Below are 21014 nucleotides of genomic sequence, written 5' to 3'. Positions count from 1 at the left end.
GTAGTAAAATTATTATTATTCGAAATACATTATAAATCAATGACAACAAATGCATGGACATTAGTTGAATTAACAAGTAATTTACAGAAAGTTATTAAAAGCAGCTCAATAAGTTTAAAGATTATGTTAATTGTCAAATGTTTATATACATCAAAATGAATTGGAAAAACCTTTGTGATTGGTTTTGAAAACATCCTTTGCGATATTATTAGAGTAATAGTTTAAATTCTAGTAATAAATTTTTGTTAAATAGGATTTGATTTGTATTGATTATCATTACTTAATTTATCATAATTTTTTGTTCATTTTGCTTTAACAATTATCATCCAGTCAATTGATTTATTAATTTTTTGTTTGTTTAGATATTATCTAGATTACATATATATATATATATATATATATATATATATATATATATATATATATATATATATATATATATATATATATATATATATATATATATATATATATAAAAACATATATATACGCTGCCATTTTTTCTTTTTTCAGAATCGTCAAGAAGTCTTTCTATTTTCTTTTCTTTAAGAATATTGAGCACTTTCTATTTTCTATGTTCTGTTCTGAACATTGAGCACTAATTTTGTAAAATACACTAACACAATTTACACCCAATTTAAAAAATCTATTGCAAATAATAACTATTCAAGATTTGAATAATAAAGAATGTGGTTTGTTATAAATCATTATATTATATGCTAATTCATAAAATGTTATGAACTCATGATATATAATCAAAAAATTAGAAAACTTTCTTGTCGGACTTTTTTAGTCACCGCTTTAATATAAAGGTTTAGAAAAATCCTGCAGGATCTTAACAGCACAATTTTACGTCACCCTCAGATAAACAGAACAAACCCAAAATTTACAGAGACTGGCCTTAAACTACATGAGTTTCTTAAGTATTACTGATAGGTTAAACTGATTCTGAAAATTTATATATATATATACATATATATATATGTATATATATATATATATATATATATATATATATATATATATATATATATATATATATATATATATATATATATATATACATATATATATGTATATATATATACATATATATATATATATCAAGAAAAAGATTTTTTTAATATCATACCGCATACCCTCTAAAATTGATCCTACATATGAAGGTATTCTGTGCGCAAAATATTATCTATAAATATTAAAACTAACCCATCCCTCAAAGACACTCAATTTTTTAATGAAAGCAAACATTTGTATGATACTTCGTTATTACAAGGACTAATAATGCGAAATATAAATATTTTTTATAGCAGCAAATTATTTTTATACATTTTAGTATTTATGAGTCCATCCTATTAACCAAAAAAACCTATGTAATGAGTCCACCCTATTAATAAAAAAAAATAATGTTGGCAATGTAGTTTAAAGAATGCAGGGACTTGGTCAATTATAAAAATCATCTGCTCAGATAGATTTTCTAATGACAAAAGCCTCACAATATGGCATTAGACATTAAGGATTACTTCATACCTCTTTGGACATCTAGTTGAAAATATTACTGGGGCAGTTACCAGAAAGCCCAAGTTTCAAGAGTAAGTATGTTTAAATAGATTGTCTATATTTTATCAATTGCAAAAGTTCTGCAATATGGCACTAGACAAAGGGACTTTATACCTCTCATTGGACATTCAGTTGAAGATATTACTGGAGCAAGACTAGCAAGTGTGAGAGATGTACCAAGGACTCTATTTTTCCACATTAAAAAGAAAAAAATGACTGTTTCTGAAAGTGCTAATATCACATTCCATAATTTGGAACAGTTCTGACAAAAATGCAGACTGCCGACACAACAGAAGCCTAACATTGTTAAAAAGATTAAAAAAACTGTATGAAGAATATCTAAACATCATGAGAAACATAAAAAGGAGCAGCAGTAAAAAAAGATCAGGAAAGCTTTGCTGCCAAACTAGATGATTTGTTTGACATCAGTCATGTTGACTCAGTCAATGATAAAAAATGAAGAAGACAGGGAGTTCCTAAGAGGGAAGAGTTGGTACCATTTTAGACATAGACAAGACACTGGCTAATAAAGAAAGAAGAGCTGAGGAGAAGTGAAAGAAAAGAGAGGCCTACCACATGTCAGGAAAAGAATAACAAGCGAAACAGTTTGAAAAGGTGACATTACCAGCAGAAAATTCATCAACTGAGGAAAATTCGGATGATAGTGATGAAGATGATCAAGTCCAACTCAGTGACAGTAGGCCTAGAAAATCAGAAGATTTTCACCAAAAATGTGCTGCACCTTAGATAGAACAAACATCAGCATTGGAAAGTCCACAATGATTGTTGCTTCAGTTTTAAATAAAGTTGGACCTACAGCCAATGTTGTATTATCTAAAAGCACTGTGCATTGAATGAGACAAGAACAATGCAAAAACAGAGCTCATCAAATTAAAGCTTCTTTTGTTCCATCAAAGTGTGTGGTACATTGGGATGGCCAGCTCATGCCCATGAACAGTGCAGCTTCAAATGATCTAGTGGATTGTCTGCCAGTATTGCTAACTTCACTTGTTGATGGAAATGTGAACCTGCTAGGAGCTCCAGCTCTTTCATCAGGAACTGGAAAGGATACGGGTCAGGCACTATATGAATTGCTTCATTCTTGAAATATACATTCAGAGGTTACTGGCATGTGCTTTGATACAACAGCGGCCAACACTGGACGCAAAGCAGGGGCAGCAATACTGATAGAAGAGCTGTTGGGGAGAAATTTACTCTGGCTGAGCTGTAGACACCAAATAATGGAAGTCTTGCTCTCTGATGTCTACACAATATCCTTTGGACCCTCATCTGCTGCCAACATACTTATGTTCAAGAGATTTAAACAAGCCTGGTCTTGAACTTCTACAGCTTGCAGCTCTACAGCTATTCACGAAAGTTTAAACAATTGCAGAATTTTCAAATCTAATCTTCGGTTTTTCTTGAATAAAAATCTAACGGAAATAGATATCAAAATAATTTTTTTTCCAATTTGGTAAATAGGTTATTTGTTAATAGAATAAAAAAAAGTAGGTTTTGACTCATTACCGTTTACTCAGAAATTTCATTAAAAGGTAGGTGATACAAAATAAGAGGTTTCACAAAAGTTTAAACGATTTTATTTAGGATCAATTATTTGCTAATTAATTGATAAATCCGCTGCAAAATTTTTTTCGCAGCAAATTTATCAATTAATTACCAAATAATTGAGTAGTTTTTCAATCAAAAAATTCATCACAACATCATCTGGCAGCTTTTAATTCATTAAAAATCAACTTAAAATATTGTGAATTTCAAATTAATTTCAATTGCGTGCAAATGGGTCAAAAATCACTTTCTAGTGACATCAAATGGCAAGTTATTGGTATGGCGCGGACAAAAAATCACACAAACGTTCAAATAGACAAAATACTTAACATTTCTGAATATTGCGTTAGAAAAACCATCAAAACCTGGGAACTTACCAAGGACGTCTCCGACATGCTGCGTACTGGGAGACCATCCAAACTCAGCAACCGTGACAAAAATGGTATATTCAGAATGAGCAGAGAAAACCCCAGACTCAGCTACAAAAAGCTAGCACAAATCTTCAATGAGTCAAAAAAAAATCCAAAAGTTAGCAGAGAGCTCGTGAGACGAACATTGTCGAACAAAGGTATTGGAACGTACATACAGCGGTGGCCAAGTCTTGGAACAAAACATTTAACGACCAAAAAAATTTATTTTTGATCTAAAGTATAAATTTTGAAGGTTTGAGGTATATTTTTAAAGAGAATGTTGTTTAAAAAAATACTTACAACTTATTTATTTTTTTATTTATTTTACTGTTATCGTTTATTATTTTTAGTATAAAAATTTATCATAACATAAAATATGTTGTTCCAAGACTTTTGGCCACCACTGTAGCTGCTAAAAAACCTATTCTTTCAATCACGGATAAACGTAAACGACGAGTGTGGTCCAAAGAAAGGCTGTACTGGTCTGTGGAACAGTGGGCAAAAGTTATTTGGAGTGATGAAGCTAACTTTCAAGTCGTAAACCGCAAGGGAAGAATCTATGTCAAAAGATTTGCAACTGAGAAATATTCAGACAGATTTTTGCAACATCGTCGACAAGGCGGTGGAGGTTCGGTTGGCATCTGGGGATGTTTTTCTCACAAAGGTATAGGCTTCTGTGAGCTGTATGAAGGCCGAATTAATCAATACACCTACAAGAACCCATTGGAAACGTGTTTAGTTCCATCAATCAGACACTTGTATGGCAGAAGCAAGCAATTCATCTTTCAACAAGACGGGGCTTCAGCTCATACAGCACACTCAATCAAAGAATATTTTTTGAAAAAAAAGTTCAATGTGATGCCCTGGTGCCCTAGATCACCAGATCTCAACCCAATCGAAAATATTTGGTCTTGGATCCACAATCAACTGACATACCATGAAATTCAATCAACTCAGCATTTAAAGCAACTTTTGAACTTTTGAACTGGCTGAAGGTACCTTGCGTGATGTGCATGAAATTAGTTGAATCAATGCATAAACGAGTTTATCTTTGCTATAAAAACAAAGGAGGACACTTCAAATATTAATTTGGCTTTTTTTTTCATTTTTTGTTCAAATGTTGCAATTCGTTTAAACTTTTGTGCTTCTTATTTTTCCTATAAGATTTTTTGTAATAGCTTTTTTCTAACTAAATATTAAAATTTTTATAACATGTTCATATTCATTTTAAAGCTAATTACTTTTTCTTAAATAAATTAAAAAAATTAAGTCGATATCATTTTACAGTTTTTCTTTATCAAACAAAAACCAAACATACTTGATAAAAATTCTGCAATCATTTAAACTTTCGTGAATAGCTGTAGAAGTTGGAATTGACTTGGAGGTAAGCTACACTGCTAGTTTCAGTGATTTTTACTACCAAAGTTGTAAATACATAAAAGTTTACACTAATTTCTAGGTGACAATCAGAAGACCAGGAGCCTTCCATAGAGCCTGTTGGATGGCTAAAACTATTTATTCACTCTAGATGGAACTTCTTCTGAAAGGAAACAAAACTGCTATACATTTTTGTTTCCTTTCAGAAGAAGTTCCATCTAGAGTGAATAAATAGTTTTAGCCATCCAACAATATACATTTTTATTAGATAAAGTAGAAAGGATTTAAATTTTTTAACTCGTTTATATTTTGTTTGTTTTAGTTTTTCTTTTTGCAGTTTTGTTTTTATTATCTTATTTTTTAGAAGAAAAATAGGGGTATGTATGTTATTTAAAGTTATACTAATGCTATTTCCATAAAATGGTTATTACTACTTTGAAATTTCTGTGATGCTATTAAATATTTTTGTTCTTTTTTAGAAAATTTAGAAAAGTAAATTAAACTTTTGTGCCAACACTGACATGGCATGTCACATGTTATTGTATGTAAAGGTTAAATTTTGTTATGAGGATTACAGTTCTTATGAAGAAAAAAAAGAAGGTAAAGAGTATTGTTTGTAAATATATATTTTGTATCTTTTTAAATTTTCTGGCATCATTTTTAAAACTTTTGTTTGCACACGTTTATTTTTTGCATATATGCTTTTTTGATATGTATGTGTATGTGGTAATAAGTGCTTTATAGTTGTGTTCAATGTGTTTTTATAATAATGTAAAGTGTTTTTTTACTGTTTGTGTATGTGTTAATATGTGTTATATAATTATTTTAAAAATGTGTTTAAATATGTATGTAAGGAATATATTTAACCTTATATACATATTTAAACACATTTATTGTGTTTATAGTTGGTACATATGTTTATATTTGTTGTTTCCATGTTTTCAAAGTGCTGTGAATTGGTAAACATCTACCTGAAAGTCAATTTAGAAAAGGAGCAGTACAAATGGCTTTATATTGTGCAGCTCAACGTGATAACGGCATGGTTTAAGTTAAATACTGAAAATGAAAGAGCACATTGCTATTCTTATGTAGACATTCCTTATCAATTTATATTTGATGATAAATATTGTAAATGGAAGGTTAGACAAAGGGGTGGTAATAAGGTGATAGTAAGAATGTATAAAGTTAATCCAACTGGAGAATTGTTTTTTCTTAAACTGTTTCTTTTGCAAGCAAAAGGAGCAACATCTTGGGAGGATGTGCGTACTGTTAATGGTATTGTCCTTGAAACGTTTCGTGAAGCATGTGTTTTGAAAGAACTGTTGTAAGATGACACTGAATGGCAGAACACTCATTCTGAGGCGGTTTTAACACGTACGCCAAAGCAAATTAGACAGTTGTTTTCAATTATTTTGATCTTTTGTGAATCTGACAATCCTTTACATCTCTGGAATACATGCAAAGCTTTTATGATGGAAGATTTCATTCACCGCTCAATCCCACTTCTAATAGCTGAACAAGCTACTCTTCATCAAATTGAAAAGATTATTAATCAAAGTGGTAAAATGCTGACTGATTACAATCTGCCTGTTATTGATGAGTTTATCGGCTTAAATCTAGAAAATTTTGATGAAGATGTTCAACAACTGAAATAGTAGAATTGTGTATAAACACAACCAGCTGAAATAGTAGAATTGTGTGTAAAATGTTCTTTGCATTGGCAATGGGTGCAGAAGTTTGCATTAACTGAAAATATGAGGGTACAAGATGGGGAAGGTGAATTTTCCCAATGGCTACTGAAACTTGGGAATAGAACAATACCTGTCAAAGAGGAGGATCCTTTTAAAGGATGCATTAAAATACCAAATCAGTGCATTATTAGAGAAAATGAATCAGTTGTTGAAAAGATTTTTGGAGATGCTGATCAAAATGATAATTCTAAACGCATGATTATAACACCAACTAATGTTGAATCATTATCAATGAAGAAGTGCTTGAATGTCTGCCGGGTGAGGTCAAAATTTATTTAAGTGCTGATCAAATTGATACTGATGACCTTAATGAAAGAAATAATTTTCCTGTTGAGTTTTTGAACAGCTTAACTCCTTCAGATATGCTACCTCATTGTTTAAAATTGAAAATTGGTTGTGTAATTTTGCTACTTAGAAATTTAGATCTCAAAGCTGGGTTATGTAATGGTACTCGAATGAATGTTTGTGCTCTTCAAAATAATTATATTGATGCAGAGGTTTTGACAGGTGTTTCTGGTGGTAAATGGGTTTTTGTTCCTCGAATTCAGTTGGCTCCATCAGATTCTAATTTACCTTTTGTTCTGAAACGTCGTCAGTTTCCTGTCAGATTGGCTTATTCAATGACAATTAATAAGAGTCAAGGTCAAACATTTGATAGAGTTGGGGTATATCTCAAAAAACCGTGTTTCTCTCATGGTCAACTATATGTTGCATGTTCAAGAACTAGGGCATTTAATAGTTTGTTTTTCAAAATTAATAAACATCTCATTCAAGGTATGGTAGGTGAAAAGTGTTACACAAATAATGTTATATTTTTTTTATTACTTTAATATTTTTTTCATAGTTTTTGATAAATATACCTGTCATTTAATATGTTTATATGAGTTATATGAAACCATATTTGTTTATAGCTGTATATGTTTAAATTATGTTATTTCCATGTTTTCAAAGTGGTGTGAGTTGGCATTATATTGAGCAAGATTGATAACCTTGCCAGCCAAGCGGTGTACTTATAGCAGAGGTGTGACTTGGCAGCATTTAGTGTCAGGCGGTTTTACTGCTTTAGAGCTAGGTTGTGTTGTCTAGCCTTTTTTAATTATTCTGGAAACACAATAATGTCTGTTAATGTTTAGCGTAACGTGTATGGGAGAGTATGCAACCTTGATCTTTAAATCTAGGGTGCTTTAATGTCCTAAATTTGAAGTAATTGAATAACTAATATTGAATATAAAAACAAATATACTTTTATGTAGTTATATGTTTAGTAAAAAGATAAATATATAGTTAACTTTAAATTGGTTTTCTACTTTTGCCTTTCATATTTTAATTTGGTTTGTTAATTTTGCTGGATTTTAGGATCAAGGGTGTAAATATTCTATTATTATGTGTTATTGTTGTGATGTTTTGTGTTGATAGACTGCTTGGCTTACCTTCACGCTGGTGTCTATTGTTAAAAATGAATAATAGGTAGTTTCATTGTTGGAACTTACTGCTTTTATTTATTTACTAAAAGCCAAGACAACATTATGCTAAAAATGCAGTTTATATCTTAATTTGATTTTTTTTTTTTTTTTTTTTTAATTTATTTTAGTATTGTTAATCCTTTGCACTTCGAAACAGATTTTATAGTTACATTTTCGATAAATGTTTATATTAACTGCCATGTCAAAATAGGTTACTATAAATAGGTAAATCGATTTTCAGTTTTTATGTGAATTTTTTTTTCTTTCTTTTAGATTTACAATTGACGCATTTATACAATTTATAAAAAGAAAACCTGATTACCTTTTATTGTAAATTTTTGTTAGTTAAAATGATATAAATATATGCAATTAGTTTAAATTTTTTTTTAATTTTCTCTGTTTTATGCCTTATAATATTTGTTGTACGTAACTTAGCAGATCTTTTTAAACGGGGGGTGAATATTGTTGTTTTGCGCATTTGTCAAATATCGAGTTACTTAAATTTTATAAGGTGTTTAACTAATTAATTAACTTAATTTTGAGGAAAGAAAAAATTTTTATATATGTTAAATTCTTAAATCATTGTTTCACATTTTATTATTCTGGTAAAAGGTCTTCATCAAAAACTTGATTACTCTTAATAAAAATAGCTCTATTCTCCTGACCACCATTAAGGCAAAAACGGGGAAGGGAGGTCCTTTATTAGTGTAAAATATTTAAGAGAATTAAATTTCGAGTAACAAAAGGAATTTTTAGTAAATGGTAGCAAATTACCGTTTATTAAAAACTGTTGAAACAAAGAGGCCATATATAAAAATGGTCAGATTAGTGCCATAAATAGTAATGGTCAAATGCTCATTTATTTTTAATTAATTTATTTAGTTGTGTGCATTTAACGTTTTAAAGAGATTTCCTTTTTTAAAGAAACATGTATCAAGAGGATACCAAAAAATTTATAATTCATGTATAATTAACGTTCGCTTTATATTACTCTTATTAATTAAAGTTCATGTTATAAAAAATATAACAAAAATTTAGCTTTTTTCGTCAATTTAAAGCATGATGAAGTGTTACTATTTTGTGTCAGTAACTAAAAACGTATTGTTTTGAACTTAGTAATGTCGAGGAAAATGGTTCTGCCTTACACTGATATGACATATTTCAGTTTTAAATTTCTCAAATAATGTTAAATAATTGGTAAATTATTTTACCTCCGCATACTTTTTATTTTAATTTTACAGATGGTTTAATTTTTTAAATTTGAAGGTGTTTTTCTAAAAGGGTATTAGTAATGGTTTCGCAACTTTAAATTGTGGAAAACAGTCACCATAAATTAACAGACCGACCATAACCCGTATTACGGGTTGCCTTTTGCTAGTTTAAAATAATATGGCATTACATAATAATTATGCTATAAATATAAGACATTTCAGAAGAAAAGAAAGATTTTATTAGTGCAAAACTTGTTGTTTTTGGTATTTTATAAAACTGGATAAATGTTGTTTTTGAGGGATTGGTTAATATTATGTGATTGGAACAATATTTAGAAATGGAAATCAACTGGTCAACAGTTCATTTTGAAGGGTATGAATATGATTTTCAAACATAAATTTATTTAAACAATGTACTATATTAAGTTTACAAACTGGAATATATGGTATTAAAAAATTAATTCATTTTTTATCAATAACAAGTCTTATATTTTAACTTATTATTAAAAAGTAACCTTTTGTAGCTGTCATTTCATGATAGATATCACTAGGTAAACCATTGCTCACAATTTCCTTCCTTGACGATGATTGCGAACTTTTATTATCAACTAAATCAACTTGCTTACTTTCCATTTGAATACTTGTTGCTGTATTAGCTTTGTAAACAGTTAATGCAACCCCATCTTTGGGTAAATTCTAAATTCAATACTAATACACTTGATATTATGCAAATTAAATCTTTGAAAATTATTTAAAAAATTATAATTTTTTATATTCTGTTTACTATGCTTGCAACATTTTGGTCATTTAAACTTAAATGTTAAGTATTAAATTATGCATTTAAATTTGTGTTATGAATATTTAGGATAAATATTTTAGATTTTAATGCTGCAAAAACATTTTAAGTTTTGATATAAGATGAAAACTTAAGCAATTAAGTTTTCATCAAAAATAAATAAATAAATCTGACAAAGTGCTTTAAAATTTAAAAAAATTCTTAATATGCTTAGAACTTCCGGCAGATTCAAAAATTGTGTCTTAAAGATTTTGCTGCTTGATTCAAAAATTACTAAATTGTGTTAGGTTACTAATACATTTATTTTAATAAAAAGCTAATAAATTTTGAACTATTGACTATTATATAACCTTGTTTTAATACTTTAGCAATAATACATTACATTCCAGTACAGTAAAGACAACACAAATTTATTTTAGACTCAAAAATGTTTTTGCATAAAAACTTTAAAATAAAATAAAACTGGTATACAACAGCTTCTTCATGACAAATAAAAAACAAAAAGATTTTTGATTTCCAAAGAGAAGATTTTCATCATGGGGCAGGTTGATGAAATTTTTGGTGACTAGGACATAGAGGCAGAAAAAAGAAAGATCGAACTTAAATAAGCAGTTTAACATAGAACTCAAGGTATTTAATGGTTACACTTTGGAATTAACACTGTGCTATTTTATTAGATGCTCTACGACATCTACAACTTACTTTAAGGGGGCTATAGATTAATTTGTTAGTACCATGTTTAACATAACACTCTGATACTTGACATAACACTCTGATACTCTGATATGACTAACATTGAAAATAGCTAAATTTCTTGGAATTGAATGATTAGTTCAAGAAGTGAATATATATTTTAAATTATTTAATTTAAGACCAATTTGAAAATTGTACCAGTAATAAATCCTTATCTTTCTTTTTCTTTGCATTCTTTGTATTGTTTCTCTAAATGAGAAAATGTAACTTAATATCAGCATTATTTAGTTTATTATTAGCTCTACTAAATACAAATAGCAATATAGAAATAGAACAAACAAAACTTTTATCAGTGAAAATATTTAATAATTATGGCAATAATAAAAGATGATGTGCCACAAATGCCACTTTTTACTTTATCTTTTTTTTTTATTGATATGCCTAGCAAATCTTTTTACTTGCCCACTGTTCCTGGCTAATCAAGGTCAGGTTTAAAGATTATGTAAAAGTGGAAACCAAAAGATAATATCTCTGGTTACTAAATAAATAAGTTACTCATCATAGAGAAATATTTATTACAAGTTTATAAAATAAATTTGGTATAAGAAAAAACAATCCCAGAAGTACACCTGGCCTCAACTGTAAAAACTTTAAGTCTGTTTTTATTTCGTGATTTTTTATGCTTGAAGTTATATTTGTATATTTTTATTTAAGTTATTTTAATAGTGACCAATTTGATGTATTAAATCACTATTTGCAATAACCTGTGTTTAGTAATATTCTTATAAACATGAAGTTGATAGATTGATTGATATTGATTGATTGATATTGATTGTTTGATATTCAAAAGACAAAAAATAACTATTTAAAAATTTTTTAAAAATACATTACTTTAGACAGTCTTGATATGATTGACATTTTACTTTTCCCTGGAACTTTTGGAGAAATATTTTCTTTATACACTTTTTCATTCTTGACATTAGATTGCTTATAAACAGCTAGAAGAGTAGAATCACATAAGTGGACATTTGTTAATCTTACAGTTGTATAGTTTTAGTCACTAGGCCAAAGTTTTAATGCAATAAACAGATTTATTCAAAGAAAAGAAGATTGATCATTAATCTTTTGAAAATCAGTAACAAAAAACATCCTCATATAAAAAAATCAACTGTTTTACAATCAAAACAAAGGACACTTACCAGGAGGTTCACCTTTAAGGGCTTCATAATATAGTGATACATAAGCAATAATGGCAAGCTTATCAGGAACTGCTTGTCTAACTAAATCATGACCAGAAATTTTTGGAGGAATGCCAAAATACTCTTCAGCTATTGCAAATGCCTTAAGAGAATTTAGTCTTTTTATAAAATTGTAATTAAAATTTTTCATAATGTTTGGTTTTTTACCAGAATTTTCTAAATCTAATTTAAAACATGATAATTTTTTCAAATTTTTATACCTTAGCACAGTTCTCTTCAACATTATTGAAATTCAAGGATGCATAGTCCCTATACAAAAATATTAAATCTTAGAAAACAAGACAACCATTGTAAAAATTAACTGTTGATTTCTTGCAGCAAACATATAAAAACTCTCTCCACAAAAATTTTGTGTTCAATTTATACTCACTCATAATTCATAAAAATATTAATATATTGAAAATTACATAACCCCAATTTCTTCTACCACTTTACACAATTGTTTCCACACAGTGCAATTACACTAACTTAATGGAAATAGTTTTATTCGCCATTTAAAAAAATCTTTTTCTTTACAGTTATCTAAGTAAATCTAATAAACCATTTAATCACATTGTGCCACAGGGATGTGTAATACTAAGCAGCTCAGTTTGTAGAAATTTAGTGGACGATGGAGCTGTTTACTAGTTAACAGCATATCTTTTGTATCTGAGCATATTACCAGAACAATAATTCTATCATTACTCCACATTGTTTGTTTTGTGCTCATTATGAGATCCAAACTCTGCCTAACTAAAATATCATTTAGGAATGCATTAAAATGCTTAAATTAACAGGAAATACTATGAAAATTTAACAGTCTGTTATTAAGAGAAGTTAAGCATTGAACTTAAAAAAAATGTCTCTGCATGTAATTTTAAAAAGCAACTTAATTCTTAAAGCATATAAAATTAAACAAGTGCAGGAATTGAAGGAGACCAACTACATTCACAACATTTATGATTCAGCAGTTTGATAATTTTGACAACACTTTATTAAGTTACAAAGAAAGTTTCCACTTGAATGGTTATGTAAATAAATAAAATTGTTGTTACTGGTAAATGGAAAACCCAAAACAGAAACATGAAAAACCGTTTAAAGCCCTAAATTAGTTGTTTGGGCTGTAATATCTGCCAAAGGTATAATCTAACTTTTTTGAAAACTCTATAACTTTTTTGAAAACTATAGAGTTTGAGCACTAAATGTGAATACAGAGCAATACTGTATTCACAGATCTGAGCTCTCTATGGAACTTCTTACAGGGACTTTTTAAAAAGAGGGTGCTCCAAAATAAGCCAAGGATATTAACTCAACTAAAGCAGAATATCACAGTGGAAGTGGCTTCAGTAACTCAGGCTTTGTGCCAATGTGTACTGAGAAATCTTTTCTCAAGATTAGAAGAGTGCCAGGTATATAATGGACATTATTTAGATAACATGATTTTTAGTAAATAATTTTCCAATAACTACAAATTGAAAATAAAAACAAAACTTTTTAAACAACAGATGTTACTTTTATTTTTCTTAAGGAATTTATATTAATTAAAAGATTTTCTTAAATCTCAACAGTAAGTGCAAAAAAAGGTTTTTATTCTCACATTTAAATACTTTCCATGTAACATGATTCTATGGTGAAGATGGGTTGGTTCTTTTGACAAGTAACACAGCTCAATTTTGCTTTTATGATCATAGTTGTAAAAATAAAAGTTTTCACAAATTATGTAATAGTAAAAAATAATTTCTTACTATAAAAAAAACTAGCGGTCTATGTACAAAAGAAATCACAGTTACTTGAAAAGTGTTAAAGATAACAAATAAGTTCTCAATTCTTTAATATTTAGCTAGCCTCTTGTTCTAGATGCCTTTTCTACATTTCTGTCTATTATAGTCAATTATAGAAACCATTTTGTAAAAAAAATCCAGTGTGGCTTATGGTAAATATTCTTGGTAGATAAGTAATATAAAAAGAACTTCTTTGAAATTTTTCTGTTCACTAGTTGCAGTAAAATTTATTAAAAATTATTTAAAAAAAAAAAAGATTAAAAAAAAAAACCTCTATAAGTATAAGCAGCACTTACAAAAGGTCAGGGCGGTACCGATTTACAATGGCACAAAAAGCCAACCCATTCTTCCAAGATACGCTCATGTCATTCATGCAAATATGAGAATAACCATGTGTCTGTTCTTTACACCATGCTAGCAATGTGTCTGGATCTACTCCAACTTGTTTTACTTTTTAAAAAAGATATTTAATTTAAATAAAGATTATTTTAAATAAAGATTAGTTTAAACTTTTACAATAACAAATATCTTTAATGATCTTTATAACAACTTTTTTTAAAATATTCTATGATGGTGTAAAAATTACTATAATATATAACTATTTTTTTAACTAAAATATTTAAATACCATGGGGATTAGAGAGATTAATATTTTGAAATACTTTTTGGAGATTGTTTGCATAATAAAATAGAATGGGAAATTAAGATACCCACTCTTATCTTTTCTAACCCTAGAATGTATTTATCATATCATTTCTAATAATTATAAATCGTGACAATTTAAATCACCAGTAAAAAATAGCTTTTTTCCCGGTTTCACTTTCTACAAATTCCAGTAAAAAAAAATATTACTTTCAGTAGAAAATAATTAATCTCCGGTAAGTAAATAAACCGCCAGTAATTAATTTTATTTCCAGTAGATAATACTTTTTTTCCAGTAATTTAATATTAGTTCTAGTAAAATAAATTTCATATATATATATATATATATATATATATATATATATATATATATATATATATCTGTAGTAGTAGTAGTAGTAGTAGTAGTAGTAGTAGTAGTAGTAGCAGTAGCAGTAGCAGTAGCAGTAGCAGTAGCAGTAGCAGTAGCAGTAGCAGTAGCAGTAGCAGTAGCAGTAGCAGTAGCAGTAGCAGTAGCAGTAGTAGTAGTAGTAGTAGTAGTAGTAGTAGTAGTAGTAGTAGTAGTAGTAGTAGTAGTAGTAGTAGTAGTAGTAGTAGTAGTAGTAGTAGTAGTAGTAACAGCAGTAGCAGTAACAGTAGCAGTAGCAGCTAGCTACACCATTTTACTTTCATGTAAGATTTTTTTCAAATATTAGAGCAATATTCAGATTTCTTTTAATCATAATACATTATGAATTCCATTCCTCAATACTCATCAGAAAGTGAAGCTGATTCACTACCTAGTTCTCCAAAAAAAAAAAACCTACAAGCAATGGGAACTTGACTGCAAATTAGAAAATTTAAATGAAGTCAAAGAATTTTTGAACAAAGAAAAAAATTGGAGTTTTGATTTTCGAAACAAAACTGAAGAAGGTCAAAAAGACTACTACCGATGTAATCTTGTGAAAGTTAAAGGAACTCAATGTGCTGCAAGCATTTATCTTTTGTATGACAGTTTCTCATCTAATGTATTATTATACAGAACAACTTCACAACACACACATGATTCTATTGAGACTAAAAGGGGAGGTAAACTTTCTGAAAAAGTTCAGTTAGAAATCAACAGACTTTTTGATTTGCAAATGAAACCCAAACAAATTCGTGACTACTTGGCCAAAAATGACTTTTGTGTACCATCTCAAACACAACTGAATAATATCCTTGCAAAATTGAGAAAGAAAAAGTTTGGAGCCACTAACATCAGTCTAGGTGAATTGGAAAAGTGGTTTATTGAAAACTCTTCAGTGCCAAAAGATGAACATACAGCATTTATTGTGTCCTATACAGTGACACATGATGAAGAGTTCCTTTTCAGATTCTTTGCTTCAACCAAACATTTGCTTAGTCTTGCCAAAGATGCAAAGATCATCCATGCTGATGCTACTTACAAACTCATTTGGCAAGGCTATCCAGTTTTTGTTGTTGGTACATCTGATTCTGACCGCCATTTTCATCATTTTGGCATAGCAGTTTGTATGTCTGAAAAAACTGCAGATTTTACATTTTTATTTGAAGCATTGAGAAAAGGTGTCCAAAATATTTTTGAAGTTGTTATGACTCCTGAGGTTTTGGTTTCTGATGCTGCTCAATCCATTCAAAATGCTTTTAAGTTAGTTTTTGGTGAAGAACAAAAAATTGTGATGTGTTGGGCACACATGTACCGAAATGTTTCACAGAAAATTAAATCCATGGTGAAAATAGAGAACAGAACATCAATTTTGACAGATATTGAAACATTACAAAAGTTATCAAGCCCAGAATCTTTCTTAATTGCCATCAATCTGTTTTTTAAAAAGTGGGATGACCAAGAACATTTGTTTTTACTTTACTTCAAAACAGAGTGGGTTAACACTAACTCCAATTGGTATGAGGGCTATAGGCATTTCACCCCAACCACTAACAACTGTCTTGAGTCATGTAATAGAGTAATTAAAGATGAGCACACCTTTCATGAACGATTTCCTATCAGCAAGTTCAAAGTTGTTGCTTTGCAGATGATTGAAAACTGGTCTTTTGGTTACAAAAATAATCTGAAGTTGTTTTCAAAAACAACAACAATCAGTTTGGCTACCAAGACATCAGCATACCAATGGGTAAAATCCAAGAAAGAAATTCTTACAGAAAATAAAGAAGCAGAAAATTTTTATTACATACCAAGTGGGGAGCAAAATGTAATTAAAAAAGAAGACATTTTGATCTACAAAAATCAAAATGATGCCACTTTCGATGAATTTGTTAAGAACCAATTTGGAATTTGGGTGGTTTAGATGAAAGATGACAGTTGGCAAGATGCAAAATGTACTTGTCCTCATTTCTTCAAAAATTACTCCTGTAAGCATTCAGTAGGAGTAGCAATACGTTTGAAATTGTACAATCCACCTCCTGAAGCCAAAAATATTCAAATGCACCAAAAAAGAAAGCCAGGTCGTCCAAAAAAAGCTCGAAAAGCTTTGCTGATTCAGTGAATAATTCCTGATGGTTATCTGTAACCCTGATTTAAATCTATTGGACAAAGTATAAAGTTTATGTAAAGTTTAGCTTAGAAGAAGTTTATGTGTTTAAGTGAATTTTAAATATCAATCTTCAAGATAAATAAAACTAAGTTTAATGTAAACATTCGTTTAATTCAAAATAGATTATTGTTTCTTTTGGAATTATATTCCAAAATCTAATTACACTTAAAGTATTTTTCACTTGAGCACTTGAAGTATTTTTCAAAAAAATTTTTTCTACTGAAAAACAAAAATTTTCTACTTGGAAGTTTGAATACCGGAAAATAACTTTTAAAAAATTAACTTTTTACTGGTAAAAAACTGATTTCTTACCGCAAACATTTTACTGGAAAAAAGTTGTTATTCTACCGGAAAAAATATTATTTTTTACTGGAAATAAGTTACTGGAAAAAAAATTAAGTTTACCGGAAAAATGTGAGTTTAATACATAAGACTTTATTGACAGCCATTATAAATATAAAAACAGATTGTTTACCTTCAATTATTTTGGAAACAACTTCTTCTTCATTTGTGTATGTTTCCAAACTGAACTTTCCATCACTTTTATCAACTAAATATGCAATCTGTTCTTTTTTAAATAATCGATTATTTAAATTTGAATATCTAAAAAAAAGTAGAGAGGTAAAAATCATATAAAATGCATGATAGCTATACATGACATAGATAACTTATGATAGACTTAATAATATATACCCTTTAGGCCTGTTCTATATCATTTTAGAATTAGGCTTTGTTCACTAGATTTTCAATAGGAAAAATAGTTTAATGTAAAGAGTTACCTTGTGAATGGGTCAATGGAATATTTTTCATGGGACTTCATCAAAGTATCTGGTTTAGTTTGTGAAAGAATATTAAAAATACTTTCTCGTTCTTGAATTAAATCTACTGAATCCATCCCCAAGCTAAATCCTCGAACCATCCATGCAACATCCATAGCACCAAGAAAACCACGTGCACAGCCAGAACCAGTAGGCCAGAATGGCTGAAAAATAAGGTTTATTGTGTTGGGAAGAAAATTTAAAAAACAATTTTCTTTAAGGAATTCAAAATTTAACTGCAAAATTATATTTATTAGAGAAGAAAATAGTCAGTTTTATTACAACTTTTTATAGTTGAATAAGACAAAAAGTTAAATAATAAAATATTTTAAAATTATGATATTTTATGTAGCATATTTTTGCTTTCTTGTTTACTACTTACTTCAAGTAAAACATCTCCAGCAATACAAAGTAGTAAACGCTTTCCTTTTCTTTCAACAATTTTTGAGGAATATTCTGCTTGGTGAATGGAAGTAAAGTCAAACATAGCAACATCTTCTTTTTCAGAATGGTTTTTTGCAAAAGTGTGATGAGGAAGTTGGTATTTAGTAGAAAAATCAGCTGCTTCTTTTGCATACTGTAGCAGTGCTTGATGAGAGACATTCTCAGATGATAACAGTTTAAAAACATCTTTGTAATCCTAAAAAGCACTTTTTAGTAATAAATAAATACTAAAACATTTTTTTCTTGTGTACCTAAAAAATGTAAGATGTTTAATTAACATATCAATCAAATAGTTACTATTTCAGATTATGATGCACAATCTTTAGGAAAAAGTCTACTCGGCCAAACATTTCATATATAGAATTTACTGAACCAACTCAATAGCTTACATTTTCAAAAAAACTCAAATTCTTTCACTTAGTTTATATAGCACTGTTAAGCAAACTGAGCATTTTGAATTGTACAAATTTGTAACAATTATAAACATATACAAATAAGATGCGCAAATTTGTAACAATCTAACAACTTTTTATAAAAAACTTAAGGTGAAATGCTGCAAGATAATGTTGATGCAAAATAGAATATTTTATTAAAGAAAGAGCCTTTTAAGTAAATTAAATATTGATAATCAATATTGTGCCAAGAAGTTATAAAATTTTATTGCAAATGGGTCATCTTTATAAAATTTTAGCCATATTTTCTGTTATTTTGTAGCCCTGTACCTGTTTAATAACACCTTTATCCAGTAGGCTTTTTTTTTTTGCTGTCATAACAAAATAGTGAGTTTCATCTTTATAGTAAACAATATTCTCCAGTTCAATACCAGTATTTTCCTTTAACTGATGGAAGAAGTCTTGATTATATATGTATGCTACACCACTTATTTCTTCAACAGCTGCTTCAGCTTTTGTATATGTATTAACAAAATTACAAGTAATGGCAATTGCTAATTTTCCACGAAATTCTTTTCTTTTAAATTTCAAACTGTTTGACTTTCCGTCACAACCAACAACAACATCAAACTCAATTCCATTTAGGGGTGAAGAAGCATGTTTAAATTTACATCTCCAACCTCTAGCTATAAAAAATATTTGACCTTGATTAGTATTTTAAATAAGAAAAAAAACAAAAAAAAAAACAGAAAACATAAAGTTAAGTAAACTGAAATCAATAACTTCCTAATCTAAAATAAAATGCTTAAACTTCAAAAAAAAAAAAGGAAGTGAAATCATAGTTACTATCACTTGGTTGTACAATATCAAAAAAAACTGTTTCAGCGCAAACTTGAACTCCAAGAACCAAGCATATTTTCAAAAGAATACACTGCAATCTTCTGATACCTAAGAATCAAATTGTGCTGTTTTTAAAATGTTTAAACATTTTCAAAAATTATTATATTTTTCTTAGAGGTTTCATATTTACCAATAAGATGTAATTTGATTTAAATATAAGTTAAGATCTTGTGTAAGCATAAAAATTCATGTATATAAATTTGCTTTGTACAAACATAACCAATCCATTTGTATTCATAAATTATATTTAAATTTTTTGAATATAAAATGCAAAACAAACTGGATGATCTTTGAAAGTAGATTTTTTCATAAAACCTTTTTAATATTATTCTTGGTTCTTAATCCTGGGTGGCTATCATTGTTAAACTTTAGCTGATAGCAAATTTGCTATCAAGGTGTAATAAATGTTTATCTTGTTGACCATTGTATGGCCCTAAATTATTTTTATTCACTTTTATTTAAATTTTGTTTATCTTTGTCTTTCTTTGTAACTTTTAATGATGTAGATGAAAAAATCTTTTGGAGCCACATTCAATAGCTCAGAATTATCCATTGAATAGAATGGAAATTGTTATCTATTTTTAATGAGATCATGCAAAATTTATTTTATAATTATTATGTGAATTATTGTTTCATTGAACTGTATCAAAACAGTTTTATTAAAAAAGATTTTAATACAAATAATAATAATAATAATAATAATAATAATAATAATAATAATAATAATAATAATAATAATAATAATAATAATAATAATAATAATAATAATAATAATAATAATAATAATAATAATAATAATGATAATACTAATAATATTGATTAATAATAATAATTATTAATAATTATTAATAATAATAATAATAATAATAATAATAATAATAATAATAATAATAATAATAATAATAATAATAATAATAATAATACCAATAATAACAACAATAATATATAATATAATAGTAATAATTAATATGTATGTATGTATGTATGTATGTATGTATGTATGTATGTATGTATGTATGTATGTATGTATGTATGTATGTATGTATGTATGTATGTATGTATGTATGTATGTATGTATGTATCTATCTATCTATCTATCTATGTATCTATGTATCTATGTAATAATTATAATAATAATTCTGTTTGATCTGCCTCAAACATCAATCAAGTATAAGAAAAAATGTTAAAAGCAAAAAATGATTAACAAAAAAATGTTTGTTTTTTTTTTAAATTGACAAGGTTAAATTTAGCCATTAATTGCTTATTCTGATGGAGTTTTCCATGATTCCAGATTTTAAAGCAAGATGAAAAATCAAAAAATCCCTAATCATTGTTACAACAATTTAAAAGTATTAAATCAGGGCAAAAATCACTCAAAAGAATAAGTGTGTAACTCATAATATTAAAAAATCTCTTGTGCA

The 21014-nt window shown here is 28.2% G+C and overlaps 1 protein-coding gene across 7 annotated transcripts in view; it reads right to left on the bottom strand.

Annotated features, from left to right (window-relative positions):
* LOC145193527 (F-actin-monooxygenase MICAL3-like) overlaps positions 1 to 21014 on the bottom strand; it is a 44132-nt gene that overhangs the window by 14154 nt on the left and 8964 nt on the right. For 6 of the 7 annotated variants that reach the window (XR_016449690.1, XM_090078156.1, XM_090078158.1 and 3 more), the window contains exons 2-12: positions 19540 to 19641; positions 19024 to 19379; positions 18240 to 18497; positions 17819 to 18021; positions 17515 to 17642; positions 14143 to 14296; positions 12287 to 12335; positions 12027 to 12168; positions 11719 to 11825; positions 11026 to 11076; positions 9854 to 10034 (exon numbers count right to left, since the gene is read on the bottom strand). Coding sequence is in view for 6 of the 7 variants with exons in the window: in XM_090078156.1 (XP_089934282.1) it covers positions 9854 to 10034; positions 11026 to 11076; positions 11719 to 11825; positions 12027 to 12168; positions 12287 to 12335; positions 14143 to 14296; positions 17515 to 17642; positions 17819 to 18021; positions 18240 to 18497; positions 19024 to 19379; positions 19540 to 19641 (1731 nt within the window). In the remaining variant the exon portion in view is untranslated. The remainder of the gene's footprint in view (positions 1 to 9853; positions 10035 to 11025; positions 11077 to 11718; positions 11826 to 12026; positions 12169 to 12286; positions 12336 to 14142; positions 14297 to 17514; positions 17643 to 17818; positions 18022 to 18239; positions 18498 to 19023; positions 19380 to 19539; positions 19642 to 21014) is intronic. The other variant, XM_090078161.1, reaches the window with a different exon arrangement.

Source organism: Hydra viridissima, unplaced genomic scaffold, assembly GCF_058129835.1.
Source record: "Hydra viridissima isolate aposymbiotic clone 2 unplaced genomic scaffold, HvirCarnegie_v1 scaffold_2, whole genome shotgun sequence".
Classification (NCBI taxonomy): domain Eukaryota; kingdom Metazoa; phylum Cnidaria; class Hydrozoa; order Anthoathecata; family Hydridae; genus Hydra; species Hydra viridissima.
This window is presented reverse-complemented; position numbering and strand designations above follow the sequence as displayed.